The 21,345-nt window shown below is 45.5% G+C and overlaps 1 protein-coding gene and 1 non-coding gene across 2 annotated transcripts in view; both read left to right on the top strand.

The window, feature by feature from the left end:
- Positions 1-21,345, top strand: part of LOC126188139 (uncharacterized) — a 102,123-nt gene that overhangs the window by 60,508 nt on the left and 20,270 nt on the right. Inside the window, exon 3 of the mRNA XM_049929629.1 lies at positions 19,821-19,967. Within this exon, the coding sequence (XP_049785586.1) occupies positions 19,821-19,967 (147 nt within the window). The remainder of the gene's footprint in view (positions 1-19,820; positions 19,968-21,345) is intronic.
- Positions 7,048-7,122, top strand: Trnat-ugu (transfer RNA threonine (anticodon UGU)). Its single transcript has one exon. It is a non-coding gene; the product is annotated as a tRNA-Thr (tRNA).

The following is a 21,345-nucleotide window of genomic DNA, read 5'->3' as shown; positions in this document are numbered from 1 at the left end:
GGAAACAACATTAAATTAGGGCTGTTGTAAACAATGCAAGGAGTAGAACAGAACTACCAACAAGTTATAAACATTTGTAGTCGCATTATACATCTAAATGTAAGTGCAAGCACTGTTGTTAATCCATTAATCATCCGATCACACAAAACACTTAGGCAATTAATGTCACAACCGTGGTGTCGCTAGGGTAGCACCAATATGAAAGAGAGAATAGTCGGAACGAAGTGTTCCCAATGACGCCGACTTTTAACAATAAGTACTCGAGGTGGAGGGGCGTCCTTAGTGTATCTATTCTGTTGGGGGATCACTACACACTAGTTTATGCAGATTACCAGTTAATGTGATCGGTACATGTGGGGCCCGAGGTGCTGTCCTTCAGTGTCAGTATTGGATCTTGAGGAAAGACTTTTGACGACCACAGCGGTCTTGTGCAACCCAATTATTAGGTCCATTAGCCTACTACGCAGAATATACCGTGCCCCAGATGTATTCCGTGTTGCTGGACATTCGGAGGGTTTCAAACAATGGTGAACTGTCACCTGACGAACAATTTGCGAGTGTACGGAATATCAATCTTTGCGATTGGAGTGAAGGGATCCTACACATCATGTCGTTGTTAACGGAGAGAAATCCTCTGACATAAATTTAAAATCGAGCGTGCGCCGAGGAAGTCTTATTGGACCGTGATCGTTCAGAATATGTACAAACTACTTTAGCACCCGCTGCTTCACTCGCGTGGACTGTATCACCTTCAGATTTTTTTTTTCATTGAATCGAATCTTCTTCACAAATTTTAGTTGCGGCGAAGAACAATAATTGGGATTAATTTAAGAAAAACACGTGGAACGGTAGTCTAAATTGATGCATCATTTATCATTCCCAAACAAATATTATTATTTAATAACAATTCAGTGATGCATCAACTGATAGTTACCAAAATTCTTGCGAAATGCATACCAATAATTAAGATTTTTAAATTAAATTCACGATGTATAAGGACATTCGCATCATACATAAAATTACACACTGTTAATTGATTAAATCAACCTGCGGCGGAACTCTGTCATTGCAACTAGATCACACTTGTGGGATAATTCCACAACAGAAGTCGAATATAAGTTCAACAAACATTAAATAAAAAACATTAAAATGTATACACTTTCGCCGGCCGGTGTGGCCAAACGGTTAAAGGCGCTACAGTCTGGAACCGTGTGACCGCTACGGTCGCAGTTTCGAATCCTGCCTCGGGCATGGATGTGTGTGATGTCCTTAGGTTAGTTAGGTTTAAGTAGTTCTAAGTTCTAGGGGACTGATGACCTTAGATGTTAAGTACCATAGTGCTCAGAGCCATTTGAACCAATTATACACTTTCACTGGTTATTCTGATCTCATATAGTCAAGATACGGCCAAGCTGCCCAAAAGCCCCCCCCCCCCCCCACACACACACACACACGTAAAATCGAAGCAACAATAATACTTCACTGTTTGACCACAACCCTGTTCCACAGAAGTCGCGTTAAGTGCTTCAATTATCTTGCACCTAAAACACAATTAAAATGATAACGATAATTAAACCCTTAATTTTCTTTTAGAGAGCGAGAAACTGAGTGATCAGTTTGCTGAAAGACTTTCATCACACGCCCACAAGGGTCTTAAAATAACAGAAGTTCTGAGTCAGTTACTTCCTAAGTTTGATAAAAATTAACATATACAGTAACACTTAAGCGAACAATTAAAAATTCAACTATTAAAACTTAAACATGGGAGGAGCCCGCTCATAACATTGCAAGTTAACCTTCCAAGCAACAACAAGAAGGAATGTACAAAGTCATTTAAAAGAATAATTACGTAATAATTCCAACAAGATTTAAAACGTCAAGGTAGAGCTTTACTGGGGCCTTTTTGGGGATAATAAACACTGTAATTGGGATACGTTCCAAATGGCAGATCGCCGTTTAAACTGTAAGACTATAAGCCGAAGGGTTCCTCACATGAAGTAAGAGAGTGCGTAAATACAAGCGCACACACACACACACACACACACACACACACACACATGGCCGACACATGCATGCCTTTAGGCTGAGCGCACACAACTGCATTGCCAAATCCAATGACTCGCCCCAGAAGACGAACAAACAGAAATTACAATCACTGGTATCAAACACTCAATAACAACAAACCATGATTTCAAGTACAAGATTAAAAATGCAGAAATCTAGCTTGGCACATACAGAAACCTCCAGATTGAGACACACAACCCCTAAGGGGTCACCGAAAGGCATTTAGAAACTGGATTACTGGCCAGCTCACAGCGCGCACAATTAACAATCCTTAAGTGCAATACTCTCTCTGACTAGATAATTTCAAACAAAAGCCACGGAGGCCAATAGCTTCAGGTTCCAGCTAGACATGGCAATACCGCTCTGTCGCACGTGGCTGCTAGCAAGTTGTGCCATACATCTCGGCGTATGTAGCTCACCGCAGTTGACTGATGCACGTCGTAACCAGGTTGTTCGAGGTGAGGGCTGCTGCTTGCCCACTTAACTCGCCGGTAGCAACGGTCAACGCTACAGGAAAACGCGGGCCCCCATAGCCCAACATTCAACGGAGTTAACTTGCTGCAGTCGCCAAGACGTCGAGCTCTCTGGCACACTCGTCCAGCTCCGTGTCCGACACACCGCTCACCACCATATAGTCCCAGTGGGAACACATAATCCAGCAAAGACGATACGACGAGGCAGAGTCGATGGAACGCACGCAAGGCGTCGCCAGCAGGATCGCGCGCTCGCCCTCACAGAAGCCGCTACGGCTCACTGTAAACCAAAGTTTTTGCGTTCTTGTGAAGCTATTTCCATAGCAACTTACATCGCCTAACAAATATTTCTTTGTATCTAATCGAAAAGTGAAGTACTAGCTTTCGTAAACGCAACTTTAAAAATTTTTTAGTGTAACGAAATATTTTCTTAATATTTCCATCCCCTATTGCACACTCTTGGAGGCTGAATTTCTAACCGAGAAGTCAAATACCAGTTGTCATATAAGTAGCCTTAAAAATCCTTTAGTAGTTCTTTAGTAATCAATTATTTGCAAAAAGACTTTCACCCACTATTGTACTCTCTTAGTGGTTGAATTTCCAAAAATTTTGATATAAGTAGTATTTTTTTAACCAAATACCAGTGTTCGTAATTCTAGCTTCAAAATTACCTTAATAACAACATGCTTTCAAAAGGTCTTTCGTCCCCTATTTCATCCCCTTAAGAGGGAAATTTCGGACAGTCCCTTGTTAAGCGATGCCTACAGTATAAGTTCCACACCCCCTCAAAATTTCAAGTTTCTCTCCTCAACTGGGCGATGATGAGTCAGTGAATGCCTTGCACCCTCTTTCACCCCCTTAGGGGTTGAATTTCCAAAAACAGTGATAGGCGGCGCTACTTGTATTGTTTTCGTGGCAGCAATGTAAGCCACTGGGCCCATCAGTATGGTGTGGTTCCTTGCTAGGTACCCGTGCTAAAGGATTTATTTTATTTTTGACTTGGGCATAGCTCTTCTAATTTCTGACCATTGCTTCCTCGCAATGTATTTTTACGTAGGTAACCTTTGTACATAATGACAATTGTTATCTTAGGTAATGTACTTTTTCTCATACTAAATTTTTTTCTATTATTTTATAGGCTTTATCAAGAGGTTCATTCTGATGAAGACACCACCCTTAGAGAGTGTCGAAACCTAGGTCAATGCACTTCCGTTATTTGCAACCGGTTGACTGTATAATCCTACGTTGAAACAGTGAAACACGGATTCATTTATTATTTCTAACTGAGGAACCAAATTTAAATTTTTAATAGATTTAGCTTTGAAATGCTTCCATAATAGAATATTTTCATGAAAATCTCACTCTCCATTTCACCCTCATAGGGGGTCAGTTTCCAAAAATACTGAAGCACGTATTCTTTTTATTTGCAACCAAGAAGTGAAATACCAATGCTCATAGATGTAGCTTTAAAAATACTTTAGTATTCCATTAATAAAGGTATATTTTCAAAAAGGCATTCACCCACTATTTCACTCTTATGAGGTTAAATTTCCAAAAATTCTTCTTTATTTCTGACTGAGAAACCAAATACCACTTTTCGTAGTTCCAGCTTCAAATTTTTCTTAAAGGGACATATTTTTTTTAAAAAAAGTACTTCATCCCTGCTTCTCCCCCTTAGGGTAGGAATTTCGAAAAATCTCTTATTAAACAACGCCTACAGTATAAGAGTCACACCTTCTCGAAATTTCAAGTTTCTGTCAGCGGTTTGAGCTCGGCTGTGATGAGTCAGTCAGTCAATCAACTAGTCAGTCAGTCCATAAGGACATTGCCTTTTATACGTAAGAGATAAAGATTATGTTGTGGATAAGTCGCAAGTTCCATAAGGTTATTATTGCATCTTGCATCTTGCATTGATGCATGCCTGTGTTCGTTGTGCCATACTATCCACAAGTTCAGCAAGGCACCGTTGGTCCACATTGTCCCACTCCTCAACAGCGATTCGGCGTAGATCCCTCAGAGTGGTTAGTGGGTCAAGTCGTTCATAAACAGCCCTTTTCAATCTATCCCAAGCATTTTTGATCGGGTTCATGTCTGGATAACAAGCTGACGACTCTAGTCAAGGGATGTCGTTATCCTGAAGGAAGTCGTTCACAAGATGGTGGCGCGAATTGTCGTCCATGAAGACGGATGCCTCGCCAATATGCTGCCGATATGATTGCACTATCGGTCGGAGGATGGCATTCACGTATCGTACAGCTGTTACGGCGCATTCCATGACCAACAACGGCGTACGTCGGCCCCACATAATGCCACCCCAAAACAGTAGCGAATCTTCACTTAGCTGCACTCGCTGGACAGTGTATCTAAGGAGTTCAGCCTGACCGGGTTGCCTCCAAACACGTTTCCAATTATTGTCTTGTTGAAGGCATACACGACACTCATCGGTGAAAAGAAAGTGATGCCAATCCTCAGCGATCCCTTCGGCATGTTGTTGGGCCCATCTGTACAGCGCTGCATAGTGTCGCGGATGCAAAGATGGACCTCGCCATGGACACCGTGTGTGAAGTTGCGGATCACGCAGCGTATTGCAAACAGTTTGAGTCTTAACACGACGTCCCGTGGCTGAACGAAGAGCAATATTCAACATGGTGGCATGGCCAGGGGTCCTCCGAGCCATAATCCGTAGGTAGCTGCAGTAGTATGCCTTGGGCGGCCTGAGCGAGGCATGTCATCGACAGTCCCTGGCTCTTTGTATCTCCTCCATGATCGAACAACATCGCTTTCATACACTCCGAGACGCCTGGACACTTCCCTTGCTGACAGCCCTTCCTGGCACCAAGTAACAATGCGGATGTGACCGAACCGCGGTATTGACCGTCTAGGCATGGCTGAAGTAAAGACAATACGAGCTGAGTACCTCTTTCCCGGTGGAATGACTGGAATTGATCGACTGTCGGACCACCTCCGTCTAATAGGCGCCGCTCATGCATAATTGTTTACAGCTTTGGGCGGGCTTAGTGACATCTCTGGACAGTCAAAGGGACTATCCACAGCCAACATCTATCTTCAGGAGTTATGGGAACTGGGGTGATGCATAACTTTTTTTGATGTGTGTATTAAGTTCGTACCACTTTTCTGAATCCAGTCTGCAATTCCATCAATAATGCATGAGTATTTGCTTTTTCTAATTCTTATAATTCTTTTAGTTTCAGTCAAGGATGTTGACGCTAATTTCAGTAGCTTAAAGTTTCGTGTAGTTGCAATTTTAATATACTCTTTTGCTTCTTCAACTAAACCATTTAACGAAGACAGTAACTTGTTCTCAAAAGAACAGTTACTGTTGATGACCGCGCAGCTTTTCCGTCGAATAAATGATGACTAACTGAAAACCTCAGCTGCCTACAGGTGTTTTTGATATACCTCGATATGGACAGCTGTAAATGTGTGCCCCGACCGGGATTCGAACCCAGGATCTCCTGCTTACATGGCAGACGCTCTATCCATCTGGGCCACCGAGGACACAAATGAATAGCACAACTGAAGGGACTTATCCCTTGCAAATGTCTATAAGGTACAATACATATGCAGAATTGTGGACCCGGAATTCAACCGGGCTATACATTCTACACCTTTCACTCGTCCAGCCGCATAGATCGCATCTACGTTACTCGCTCCTTGCTGATGCCACACGTCATGCGGAAGTCTGGCCTTTGGCCTTTTCAGACCATGATGCGTACCTTTGTGACGTCACTCTCGCCCGACAGCGAGTGTGGCATATTCGTGGTCTGTGGAAACTCAATGTCGCTCACCTGACCTCCTCAGACTGTCGCCGTATGGTCGAAGAAGCGTGGGCACGCTGCCGCCATCGTCGAGAAGCCTATGACTCCACCTTATCATGGTGGCTCTCCTGTGCAAAGCCGACCCTCAGGAAGACACTGATGAGTTATGGGAAGGAATTAAAGGAGTGGCAAACTAACCCTGCACTTCTACTACACCATACTACGTGACTGTGCGACGACGCCTTTCTCACCAGCCCGGCAGTCGATGGTCCATCGCACGAAGGCGCAGATCTCCTTGATCATGCTGCGTTACTTGGAAGGAACTGTAGTCCGTTCTCGTGCTTCTAATCGCATCCCTCAAGAACGTCCGTCGATGTACCACCTCCTTCAGGAACGACAACGACGACGACGAGCTCTGATCTAAGTACTCGCTGATGTGGAAGGGCGTCGGCACGACACCCAACAAAGCATCGGTCGTGCTCTCCATGCTCATTTTGCCGGGCTATACGCAGCCGTACCGCATTCTGCAGCACTGATTACAGACGTCGCTCAGCTTACTACTAGCACTCTTCCGGATGATGCAGTGCATGACCTCCAAGACGACGTAACCACAGATGAAGTGGTAGATGCTATCAAGGCGGGTATAAGGTACAATACATTTGCAGTTGGATGTATGTGTCTCACGGGAAGCATGCAAGGGATAAGTCCCTGCAGTAGCGCTGTTTATCTGTGTCCGCGGTGGCTCAGATGGATAGAGCGTCTGCCATGTAAGCAGGAGATCCCGGGTTCGAGTCCCGGTCGGGGCACACATTTTCAGCTGTCCACATCGAGGTATATCAACAACACCTGTCGGCAGCTGAGGATTTCAGTTAGTCATCATTTATTCCAGGGAAAAGCTGCACGGTCATCAACAGTAACTGTTCTTTCGAGAACAAGTTACTGTCTTCGTATACACTCCTGGAAATGGAAAAAAGAACACATTGACACCGGTGTGTCAGACCCACCATACTTGCTCCGGACACTGCGAGAGGGCTGTACAAGCAATGATCACACGCACGGCACAGCGGACACACCAGGAACCGCGGTGTTGGCCGTCGAATGGCGCTAGCTGCGCAGCATTTGTGCACCGCCGCCGTCAGTGTCAGCCAGTTTGCCGTGGCATACGGAGCTCCATCGCAGTCTTTAACACTGGTAGCATGCCGCGACAGCGTGGACGTGAACCGTATGTGCAGTTGACGGACTTTGAGCGAGGGCGTATAGTGGGCATGCGGGAGGCCGGGTGGACGTACCGCCGAATTGCTCAACACGTGGGGCGTGAGGTCTCCACAGTACATCGATGTTGTCGCCAGTGGTCAGCGGAAGGTACACGTGCCCGTCGACCTGGGGCCGGACCGCAGCGACGCACAGATGCACGCCAAGACCGTAGGATCCTACGCAGTGCCGTAGGGGACCGCACCGCCACTTCCCAGCAAATTAGGGACACTGTTGCTCCTGGGGTATCGGCGAGGACCATTCGCAACCGTCTCCATGAAGCTGGGCTACGGTCCCGCACACCGTTAGGCCATCTTCCGCTCACGCCCCAACATCGTGCAGCCCGCCTCCAGTGGTGTCGCAACAGGCGTGAATGGAGGGACGAATGGAGACGTGTCGTCTTCAGCGACGAGAGTCGCTTCTGCCTTGGTGCCAATGATGGTCGTATGCGTGTTTGGCGCCGTGCAGGTGAGCGCCACAATCAGGACTGCATACGACCGAGGCACACAGGGCCAACACCCGGCATCATGGTGTGGGGAGCGATCTCCTACACTGGCCGTACACCACTGGTGATCGTCGAGGGGACACTGAATAGTGCACAGTACATTCAAACCGTCATCGAACTCATCGTTCTACCATTGCTAGACCGGCAAGGGAACTTGCTGTTCCAACAGGACAATGCACGTCCGCATGTATCCCGTGCCACCCAACGTGCTCTAGAAGGTGTAAGTCAACTACCCTGGCCAGCAAGATCTCCGGTTCTGTCCCCCATTGAGCATGTTTGGGACTGGATGAAGCGTCGTCTCACGTGGTCTGCACGTCCAGCACGAACGCTGGTCCAACTGAGGCACCAGGTGGAAATGGCATGGCAAGCCGTTCCACAGGACTACATCCAGCATCTCTACGATCGTCTCCATGGGAGAATAGCAGCCTGCATTGCTGCGAAAGGTGGATATACACTGTACTAGTGCCGACATTGTGCATGCTCTGTTGCCTGTGTCTATGTGCCTGTGGTTCTGTCAGTGTGATCATATGATGTATCTGACCCCAGGAATGTGTCAATAAAGTTTCCCCTTCCTGGGACAATGAATTCACGGTGTTCTTATTTCGATTTCCAGGAGTGTATATAGTTAAAGGCTACCCAGCCATTGACCTTCGTCTGTGCGAATTCGCACAGGTTGCCCAAACTCTTACGGGAATCGCCAAAGCGTGCGCGAGTAATGAGTGGTTGGTCAAATGTCTATATACATATGTAGAATTGTTGACAGTTGGGAGTGTGACTCTCACGGGAAGTGTGCGAGGGATAAGTCCCTGCAGTCGCGCTATTCATCTGTGTGTTTGGTGGCTCAGATGGGACGAAGCCGGCTCACAGCCGTGTTAGCGTGCGGAGCTGCTCCGCGCGCTGTCCGACGCTCCGCTCTCGGTGGTGTTTACTGGCGCGTTGCGGTGTTTGTGTCTATCGAGTCCAGTACTAACGTACTCCATGGCGCACTCGTACCGCGGTGCAACGATCAAAGTAACGTTTCAGGCCGAACATCCACGACCCAGAGCTTTCGAAGTCGAACACTTCATACGAGAGGATCTACGTTTGAACCCCCAGGATGTAATCGGCATACACTTTTCCATCACTGGTAGTGTTGTCTACATCAAGATGTCGACCGAGGAAATTTTCACTGACATAATTCACCGTCATTCCACCGGACTAAATTTTAAACACTCTGATGGACATACGGGTGCTGTGATAGTCGCCCATGCTGGATTCGGTCTCCGGACATTGCGGGTGTTTGAGCTCCCGTTCGAGATGGCTCAGGATGTGGTCATTCCCGCTTTCCAACCATATGGCACCGTCTTGGGTCACGTCGCGGAGAAGTGGCAAACATTTACCACCTACCCCGTACTAAATGGCGTCCGGCAAATAAAAATTGAGCTGACGAAACATGTCCCATCGTACCTGATGATTGGCGGTGTGAGGGCCATCGTCATGTATGATGGACAGCCACGAACGTGCGCAGGATGTGGCCAGGAGGGACATGTACGTTCCGAATGCTTACACCGCCGTTTAATACAGACGCCGTTACGTGAAGAGACCCAGGCTTCGACGGTCACATCCTTACCCATCACCTACGCCAAGATTGCACAGGACCCGGTCGTGCCACTCCCGATTGCGCCAGCAGCACCGTCAACGCCACCCGCCGCAGCACAACGCGCCGACGACACAAGCACGGCGTCGCCTCCAGTGCTTGCTTCAGGACCGTCCGGTTTGCAGACCGAAACCGATGTTCCTGTTGGAACCATGGACGTCGACCTCGGTGTCGTGCCGACGTGTGCCTTTGTCCAGACAGGTTCGGCGTCAGATGACGGGCGACCACCTTCTGATTCAGAAGGCCACATCAGAAAACAGCGGTTGCCTCGCAAACACAGGAAACGACGACGAACGCCTTCCGATGACGCCCTTTCTCAAAGAAGACCGCACTGCAGTTCCTTCTCTAAATCCTCACACAAACGAAAAAATGGCTGACATCGAAATAAGTGTCCAAGGAATAGAAAAGCAACTGGAATCACTCAACAGAGGAAAGTCCACTGGACCTGACGGGATACCAATTCGATTCTATACAGAGTACGCGAAAGAACTTGCCCCCCTTCTGACAGCCGTGTACCGCAAGTCTCTAGAGGAACGGAAGGTTCCAAATGATTGGAAAAGAGCACAGGTAGTCCCGGTCTTCAAGAAGGGTCGTCGAGCAGATGCGCAAAACTATAGGCCTATATCTCTGACGTCGATCTGTTGTAGAATTTTAGAACTTGATTTTTGCTCGCGTATCATGTCGTTTTTGGAAACTCAGAATCTACTCTGTAGGAATCAACATGGATTCCGGAAACAGCGATCGTGTGAGACCCAACTCGCTTTATTTGTTCATGAGACCCAGAAAATATTATATACAGGCTCCCAGGTAGATGCTATTTTCCTTGACTTCCGGAAGGCGTTCGATACAGTTCCGCACTGTCGCCTGATAAACAAAGTAAGAGCCTACGGAATATCAGATCAGCTGTGTGGCTGGATTGAAGAGTTTTTAGCAAACAGAACACAGCATGTTGTTATCAATGGAGAGACGTCTACAGACGTTAAGGTAACCTCTGGCGAGCCACAGGGGAGTGTTATGGGACCATTGCTTTTCACAATATATATAAATGACCTAGTAGATAGTGTCGGAAGTTCCATGCGGCTTTACGCGGATGATGCTGTAGTATACAGAGAAGTTGCAGCATTAGATAATTGTAGTGAAATGCAGCAAGATTTGCAGCGGATAGGCACTTGGTGCAGGGAGTGGCAACTGTCCTTAACATAGATAAATGTAATGTATTGCGAATACATAGAAAAAAGGATCCTTTATTGTATGATTATATGATAGCGGAACAAACACTAGTAGCAGTTACTTCTGTAAAATATCTGGGAGTATGCGTGCGGAACGATTTGAAGTGGAATGATCACATAAAATTAATTGTTGGTAAGGCGGGTACCAGGTTGAGATTCATTGGGAGAGTCCTTAGAAAATGTAGTCCATCAACAAAGAAGGTGGCTTACAAAACACTCGTTCGACCTATACTTGAGTATTGCTCATCTGTGTGGGATCCGTACCAGATCGGGTTGACGGAGGAGATAGAGAAGATCCAAAGATGAGCGGCGCGTTTCGTCACAGGGTTATTTGGTAACCGTGACAGCGTTACGGAGATGTTTAGCAAACTCAAGTGGCAGGCTCTGCAAGAGAGGCGCTCTGCATGGCGGTGTAGCTTGCTCGCCAGGTTTCGAGAGGGTGCGTTTCTGGATGAGGTATCGAATATATTGCTTCCCCCTACTTATACCTCCCGAGGAGATCACGAATGTAAAATTAGAGAGATTCGAGCGCGCACGGAGGCTTTCAGACAGTCTTTCTTCCCGCGAACCATACGCGACTGGAACAGTGGCGGTCCCCCTGCCACTCATGATGTGGAATCCACAACACCCGTTCCAGAAGTACGTGACCGTCACATGTCCACGTCGTCAGCTTCCTGGGCCGATGACGTTGAAGAAGAAGTGGAACAGACTGCCACCGTGTCTGCACAGGAGTCCACGTCGGCGACACTGGGGCTGGCGGCCCGCCAGTAATTATCACCACTGCGGCACCACCGGTGGGTCTCCACCTGCCGGCTGCTTCTACCGCATGTTCGGCAAATACTGAGGATGGCCGTACACAGCAATATCATATCGCCACGATGAATCTTGCCACCATTCGTGCCCCCCACAAATAGGCCATGTTCCGAGACACTATATACTCTGCGGGTGTTGATATAGCACTCCTACAAGAGGTGTTTGTGGCTGACTTCCTAGTTCCCACCCGATACAACGCCCATGTTTCCCCCGCATCCGACACCGGTAGCGGCGTCGCCATCCTGCTACGCGACGGACTCCCTGCAGAGGACGTCATCTACCTCACCACTGCGCGAGTTATGGCCCTCACACTGTTCGGCGTGCGTATTATTAATACCTACGCTCCGTCCGGAACTGGCCGCCGTCATGACCGGCAAACATTTTTGCCGAAAGCGTCACACCCCTCTTCACAGGTCCGCAGGACGATTTGGTACTAGGTGGGGATTTTAACTAGACACAAGAGCCCGCGGACCAACTCCCGCTACATTCACCTTGTGCATCTCTCTCAGCGGTCATCGACCGTCTACGCCTTGTTGACACTTGGAAGAAGCTCCACGGAATTCAACCGGGCTATACATTCTACACCTTTCACTCGTCCAGCCGCATAGATCGCATCTACGTTACTCGCTCCCTTGCTGATGGCACACGTCATGCGGAAGTCTGGCCTTTGGCCTTTTCAGACCATGATGCGTACCTCTGTGACGTCACTCTCGCCCGACAGTGAGTGTGGCATATTCGTGGTCTGTGGAAAATCAATGTCGCTCACCTGACCTCCTCAGACTGTCGCCGTGTGGTCGAAGAAGCGTGGGCCCGCTGCCGCCATCGTCGAGAAGCCTGGTGGCTCTCCTGTGCAAAGCCGACCCTCAGGAAGACACTGATGAGTTATGGGAAGGAATTTAAGGCGTGGCAAACTAACCCTGCACTTCTACTACACCATACTACGTGACTGTGCGACGACGCCTTTCACGCCAGCCCGGCAGTCGATGGTCCATCGCACGAAGGCGCAGATGTCCTTGATCATGCTGCGTTACTTGGACGGAACTGTAGTCCGTTCTCGTGCTTCTAATCGCATCCCTCAAGAACGTCCGTCCCACCTCCTTCACGATCGACAACGACGACGACGAGCTCTGATCCAAGTACTCACTGATGCGGAAGGGCGCCGGCACGACACCCAACAAAGCATCGGTCGTGCTCTCCATGCTCATTTTGCCGGGCTATACGCAGCCGTACCGCATTCTGCAGCACTGATTACAGAAGTCGCTCAGCTTACTATGAACACTCTTCCGGAGGATGCAGTGCATGACCTCCAAGACGACGTAACCACAGATGAAGTGGTAGATGCTATCAAGGCGGTATAAGGTACAATACATTTGCAGAATTGTGGACAGTTGGGTGTGTGTGTCTCACGGGAAGCGTGCAAGGGATATGTCCCTGCAGTCCTCGGTGGCTCAGATGGATAGAGCGTCTGCCATGTAAGCAGGAGATCCAGGGTCGGGGCACACATTTTCAGCTGTCCACATCGAGGTATATCAACAACACCTGTCGGCAGCTGAGGATTTCAGTTAGTCATCATAAACCATTTAATCCAATTTTTGCAACTATATTTAAAAATTTATTGTTAAAGTACGCGCAGCTTGTAAATTGTCACTCTCAACATTGTCATTTACTGTAGTTGTTATACATCTGAAGTGTTGTACACTGAATGGTTGTCATATTATTTGAGAATATCCCCGTATATATGTATTATCTGCATTATTAATTACTGCTTAGGCCTGCTTATTTCTCAACTTTAAATGACTTTCCTGTCAGTATAATGGTATCGTTTGTACAGAGCAAGTACTGTCGGACCCTGGCAAATTCTGGTCTTTAAATTTCCCTTTCCTGTTACATGTTTCCTGCACGCTATTAGTACTCACTTGAGAAAAAAGGAAGAAGAAAATACTTGGAGGAATATGCATACATAGAATGAGGAAATTGCAACACGAAGACGGATATATGCACAGATTAACTACGAGATGTCACAAAAAAAAGAAATTTTTACTGTTCAGAAGGTGTGCGACAGTTTTAAAAGCAGAAATCATCAGTGGAAGACGAGTAACTCTAGGGACGTCCTTTAACATCAACATCAGAAAAATATGTGCAAAATGTGTCAAAACAGGCCAACAACTATTTATGAAGAGTATAATTTCTTCCTCAATTATCGGGTGATGAACAGAAGGAAAATCATGTGTCAGTTTCCACGGAGTTGAAGGATCGTCTTCATTCGTATCCAGACTTCATGTCGAGTTTTGTAGCTGGAAATGAACCTCGTTTCCATGGGTATGTCCCTACGATGAGAACTCAGAGTTCCTAGCGGAAAACCAGTGAATCTCCTCTCGTCCTGTAAAAGGAACGTCAGTTAAAATAGAACATCAGAGTCACGGTCGTCGTTTGCTATTTCAATATTTAGGACGCAGTGTAATCAGAGTTTGTTCCAAGCGGACCAATCGTAAACGTCAAATTGTAGAAGGGCGTGCTGCAATGTTTGCGAAACGATGTAATAAGATAGATGGCCCAATGGCTTCCCTCTTCATCACGTCAACGCGCCTTGCCACGCTTTGCTTCTCATTTGCAAGTTTTTGGCCGGAAAAAGTGTACCTGTGCGGCCACAGACGTCTTACCAGAGTTAGCACCTTGTGACTTCTGGCTCTTCCCAAAAATTAATATCGCAGTTAAGGAAAAACGTTTTGACACAGTTCCTGACGTTGACAGGGTCACAACGGAGCAGCTGAACGCTCTTCCAAAGCAAGCCTTCCAGACATACTTCCAGTTAGGGATTCAAAGTTGGGATAAGTGCATTTCTAGCCACAGACAGTACTTTGAAGGCGGTTAAAACAAATTCCATGTATTCTTATTATATTATCTGTAATAAAATTATTCACCGTATTTTGTGACCACACTTCCTACATGAAAATGCACCGACAATTAGGATTTCTGAAATTTCAGGGCACTTTGAAGCCCTCACGTACTGACTCAGAGACTGTAAACGTCATAAGATGGAATCAAGAACGATCTCTTCCCGGCAATATTCCTCCATTCGATTTGTATGAGAGCTGGCAAAGTGTAAACGTCTCTAGCTAGAGTACAGCGATGCAGAAACGACCTATTAATCATATTCCACATAGGTATGTTCAAAGGGTAACGTGTAGGGCGAATTTGCGTGTGGGAGACATTGGTCCCCTATCATTTAAGAAGAATACATATACGTTCCATGATAAACGTGTCCATGCATTGTCATGTGGTAAAATGGCAGCCAATATGTACGAGTTGAAAGGGCATGTTGTATCCGATGTTGACCCAAACTACAACACTGCTTTTGTTTGCTAAGCAGTTCATGAGTTCATATAGTAGACTGAACTCACCACGTGTCGTGTAACACATATAAAAGCATCACTACGGAGCAACTTGAAGCTAAACCAGTCCGCAAAATCTACATTCCGCCAATCGTCACGCAAGAAACCGCGTTCAGTTGTCTATTGCAATATGAGGTGGTTGTTCGTTTCCGAAGAATGAAATCCAATGCTACCCAGTGAGTGCCACCAGTCCAGCCAGCAACACACAGCTTTAATTGTCGGCGAGAGGTTATCACACCGCAGGTAGTCATCTAGTGTTCAAGAGTCGAGCCCGCGCTGTGAAGGAAAGTTCACTCCGTCCGAAATAGTAAGACGTCATTCCGTGCTACGGTTGCATGCGATTCTCTTCCATCCATTTGTTTCGCACATGAACCACCGTCGTACCTCGTACGAGCTGAAATTCAGGTGTTCTGCCCTTTACAGAGAACAGGGGATCCAGACGCACTTTCAAAAAAAAAAAAAAATATCGTCATTTCCAGCAGGCTCTGTAGGTAAATCAGTACATTATTGGACACTACTGCTCAGTTTCGAGTTTTACCTCATTTTCAAGTACATAAATGGCTGTGGACATGTCCTCCTTGTAAGAATGCTGTGTGTTCAAATGGCTGTGAGCACTATGGGACTTAACATCTATGGTCATCAGTCCCCTAGAACTTAGAACTACTTAAACCTAACTAACCTAAGGACAGCACACAACACCCAGCCATCACGAGGCAGAGAAAATCCCTGACCCCGCCGGGAATCGAACCCGGGAACCCGGGCGTGGGAAGCGAGAACGCTGCCGCACGACCACGAGATGCGGGCAATGCTGTGTGTCCTTGAATAAATGGCTGGTATGCAGAGATACGACAGGAATATTGAGGGATATGACAAGACCAATCATTCGAAGCACAAAAAAAATCCTCAGTAAACATCGGCTCTAAAAAGCATACCTTAGCCGCAATGAGCACTTCCTCACCTTCGATACTGAGAAATATATATCTACCACGAACCCTTTGCTTTCTATATTTTGTAAGGCTGTAGTATGGATCAAATCAAGAAAAAATTGTCTGTTAAACGTTGGTCTAAAACGCATAAGGTAAGAGCCACTAGTGATCGATAAGTTGAAGAGAAGTGTTTCGCAGTAGCAAGAACGAAAAAGCGCTCATCGTTCTTCAGTAATGTATATTACAGCTAACCTTTACCAGAAATTTTGCTTCGAGTGGTCGTTCCTGTTATTTCCGCTAATACTGACCATTCCTCCTGGAAGACCACGTAGATCAAAATGCCTCACTGCAAGCACAACTTCATATAGCGCGGTCGTCATTGGATTTGACGTCAGAATGAGCAACCGAAAAGCATGCATACAACACACGATATGTGATATAAACTAACGAGGAGGATGTGTCCACATACCTCTGTGCTCTCGAAGCCGATCATTGTACTACAAGTACACATTTTAACGAACAACGTGGTGAAAATAACCCTTCTTTAAATTTATCGTGTCTTTGGTGCCCAGCAAGAAGAAATCTGTCAACTTGCTTTCACATTTTCGCTTCACTTTATGCCTCTACAGTGACTGAGCTTAGCGTAGCACTGCCTTGGACAGAGGGCGGTACTCGAACCCAAGTGCCATCTCTGTGCAGACTAAATTTTTTTACCAAGAGTCTGAACCACACTGTTAGCTCCGGATGGAATCTAAATTATACTGTCGAGTCATCAGAGACGAAGTTCCTCTGCTTTTAGAGGGATACTCACTGTTGGACCACAAAAGAAATACCGATATTATACAAGAACTAAATGTTGAATATATTACAAATATGTGAAAAATACTGGCAATTGGAAAGACTATGTCCGACGTATGTCTTATTGTAGAACAACTAAACCGGCAATGGAATGTAACCCAAACGGGTAGAGGAACTTTGGACGTCCTTAAAAAGATCGCTTAAACAGTTCTCTGACGGAACAGGCCAAAAGGCCTACTACTTTAAGATGATGATGATGATGATGATGATTACGCCTTTTCGTTGTCCTCCTAAAGACACAGTTATTGTTAAGTCAAGACCAAGAGTCCAACAGAAGCAATGAATCATTTTCTGTAAATAGTAAGAACATGTATCGGATGTAATATTGAAAGTTATTCTCTCTCACTTTCCAGATTTTACTATGTCGATTACAAGATTTTTGCAACTAAACAAGTAGCTGAAGAAAGATGTAAATCTACAGAAACAGGAATCCATGGATTCCATGATGAAGTTCTGTTTGCAGTTAGTTCTTGCACGAAACCTGACTGACCGGTTTTATACACAGTATTTCAGAGCGTAGCAAGAAGCTCCGTCTTCACGTCAGCACCGAATTTCTCTATAGTATTGCATATTAGTATCACCTTCTCTGGAGGATTGCTTGAGGTAAACTTCGTAACTTATTTCCTGTATAATTTCCTCAATCTGTTTAACCTGCTCGAAAAACCTAGAGATCACTAATGTTCATCTCACTTGCAGTTCAGAGCGCCCAGTCACGCAGATCACTCTCGGTGACAGTGCACTGATTCTCACGAACAGTTGTAAATCTTTCGGATAGTTTTTCTTTCACACGTCTGCGAGTTTCTTTTAGGGACATATTTCGTACTTAGTGTAACTCTTTTTACCCTGTACACAATTCACGTTCGGATGTTACAAAACGAAACCGGCTTTTCACATTGCTTTTGCACCAGCGTTTCCTCCCTCCTTCGTTTATCCAAATATTTATAGCCTATACTTTCTCAATGAAACGTATTATTGTAGGCCTACATGTTTTCTTTTGCCTTGGAAGGTAATCTGTTTTTGCTCTGGACTGAAGTTAGCACAACAAACAGCGTTCAAACCACAGTTGACATAGGCCTAATGGCCGAGTTGTTTCCTGTTTCCGCTAATGCTTCCACAATTTCTAACGAAATGTAGACATCATTCGAATGGATGTTCAAGAAATTAACTAATAAATAACATACATGTAGTTCTTTGGCAGAAATATGTGATTTTGACAGCGTACCACGTTCTTTATACTTCACCTTTGGAAGTCTGAAAATACTAATTCGATTCCGCATTACTGTGAAACTCTGGAACCTGTACAAAGGCAGATGCTGTTAGCAAGAGTATACGAAAAAATCACAAAGAAAATAAATTCAGTTTTGATTCCACAGCTAACACTTAGCGATACCGTAAAGGTAACGGCTAATTTTTACGTATATTAAACGAGTCGCATATTCGATCGAATAGTAACTGTTAACAAATGTGTCAGAGAAACTATCAACGTAAACTGCAGTTTGATTCTCAAATTACTGTCACGCTGTGCCGTGTTATCTGTTTATCAATGTGCCATCAACCAAGGATATGTGCTAGCTGTGTTGCTCGCACGCTTTCTGCTACAGCTATGGCAGGAGTGTACATTTCTCCAGCCGCCTGGCGAGCTACGAATTCCGAAAACTTCAACATGTTTAAAAATTTTTGCAGTGTCTCTTAGCACTTAAAATACTGACACAGTGTTTCTTTCGGTATAGTACTCCTGTATGGAAAAAATTAGGACAGGTTTTGACATGTCGGATTGGAAAGTTCTCATGTGAAGTCGTGTGACTTGGGGCAGTAAGCTTAGTTTTTGTCATTATGTGCTGTGTGAAGTAGCTCTGATAGTTGCAGTTTTTCTCAGTTGTAGCTGAAACCTAGCATTGATTTCAAGAATAAAATAACACGGTATATTATTGCTGTAATGTACTAGTACAGGTAACCCGGTTTCTCTAAAATTCCTGTTATTCATGTGATGGTTATCGTTTCTACATGTGGCCAAGAGTTACGTATTGACAGTTCATTTTATAAACAGTGCAATTACATTTCTCCAAAGAATACCTGTTTGTGCTGCGCTACGAGTTTTTTAGTTTAGTGCTGCCAGAGGAGCAGATGGCAGAATACGTTTGCCAGGCACCATTAACTTTCTCACCATTCCTCAAAAATACCCGTGAAATTGTTTTATTATATATTTCCGAGAAATGAAATTCTTTTACAACCGTAATATGTAGCTTTACACATATTATGCTTCCATAATTTATGACTTCTGTTCAAACCAAAAAAGATACCATAACAGTATCACGATAGTAACATTACATATCGGCATCACTACATGGAGCAAAAATGAAAATATAAACGCTTATTTTGTGTAAATGCGACATTACAGATATAAACGGATTTAATTTCTTATATAAGCCTAATAAACATTTCGTATGTATTCTTGAAGTGAAAATGATATTTTGTCGTTTGCCCTTGGAAGTGAAGGACTAAAAGAGTCACAGTGCAATAAAAACAGGTATTCACTGAAGAAATACAATTCTGTCGCTTGTAAACTGAACTGTCGATACTTTTCAGCTGATCACACACGTAAAAACGATAACAATCGCGTTAACATTCGGACTTTAGGAGAAATTAGGTTATCTCTAATACTACACACGTAGCAGAATTAAAGACGTTTTCTTGTTAAGACCAGTTCTTGATTTCAGTTATAAATGAGATAAACTGTAACTGCTAGATCAGCTTCGCGTAGCACCTAATGACAGAACCTCTTTTCTGCCCCGAGTAACTTGACCTACACGTTAGTTTCGATAGTGTGTCGTCATTCACACCCAGTGTCATGTACGGTTAATGGTTCTCTGGATAATCACGTACCTGGGCCCTAGTTTCAGCAGAAGCAGACGCTGCAGCTGAAGAGCTTCTCGGAGTGTGAGGACCGCGGCACGGACGAGCTGCGCTTCGCCGTCACCCAGTGCGGCGGCCTCTTCTCGGGCAGCATCATCTTCCAGCGGCCGCTGGACAGCAAGGTGCAGGTGAGGCCACCCTCCACTGTCACTGCCAGCCGGTAACGGCCACTGGAGCGCGCCGTCCATTTACTGTCACTCTTGTGCTCTCAAATGTGTTGATCGCATTTGGTGGACAAAATTACACATAATCGATTTCGACTGTTGAATCTCAGCACAAGAACTAAAAACAGTGCCTTAAAAGTAACATGCCAATTTATAATAAAACTCATTCTTTACACGTGTTGTTAAGTGGGTACACTGAGTGTTTGATCACGACTTGCTACTTTTTTTAGAGTTTATAATGAACGTAATGCGTCAAATCCACTGAGGTGACAAAACTCATGGAATGCTTCTAATGTCGTGTCGGACCTCCTTATGCTCTTTGTAGTACAGCAACTCGACGTGGTATTGACTCATCATATCGTTGGAAGTCCCATTCAGAAATAATGAGCTATGCTACCTCTGTAGCCATCCATAGTTGCGAAAGTGATGCCGATGCAGCATTTTGTTCACAAAGTGAACTGTCAATTATGTCCCATATATGATCGATGGGATCCATGTGGGGCGATCTGCGTCCCCAAATCATTCGCTCAGACTGTAAAGAATATTCTTCAAACCAATCGCGAAAAATTGTGGGCCTTTGACACAGCGCATTGTCATACATATAGATTCCATCTTTGTTTAGAAGCACGAAATCCATAAATGACTGAAAATGGTCTTCAAGTAGCCGAACCACCTCCAGTCAATGATCGGTTCAGTTGCACAAGAAGACCCAGTCCATTCCACGTAAACACAGTCGACAGTATTAGTTAGCCACCACCAGCTTGCACGTTGCCTTGTTCGCGACCTGGATCCATGGCTTCGTGACGTCTGCGCCACACTCGAATGCACCATCAGCTTTTACCAACTGAAATCTGGTCTCATCTGACCATAGTACGGTTTCCCAGTTGTCTAGGGTCCAATCGACATGATGACGAGCCCACGAGAGGTGTTGCAGGTAGTGTCGGGCTGTTAACAAAGGTACTCGCCTCGCTCGTCTGCTGCCATAGCCCGTTAATGCAAAATTTCGCCGATCTTTCCTAACGGATACGTTCATCGTATGTCCCATATTCGTATCTGCTGTTATTTCACTCACTGTTGCTTGTCTGTTAGCACTGACAACCCTACTCAAACGCAGTTGCTCTCTGTCGTTACATGAAGGCCGTCGGCCATCGATCTTCCATGGTGAGAAGTAATGCCTGGCATCTGTTACTCTCGACACACTCTTGACACTGTGCATCTCCGAATATTCAATTCCCTAACGATTTTCAAAATGGAATGTCCTATGCATCTAGCACCAATCCTGTTGATTCCCATTGTGCGGCCATAATAAAGTCGGAACACTTTTGACATGAATTACCTGAGT

This window comes from Schistocerca cancellata, chromosome 5 (assembly GCF_023864275.1).
Source record: "Schistocerca cancellata isolate TAMUIC-IGC-003103 chromosome 5, iqSchCanc2.1, whole genome shotgun sequence".
NCBI lineage: Eukaryota > Metazoa > Arthropoda > Insecta > Orthoptera > Acrididae > Schistocerca > Schistocerca cancellata.
Note: the sequence above shows the minus strand (reverse complement) of the source record. Positions and strands in the feature narration are given on the sequence as shown.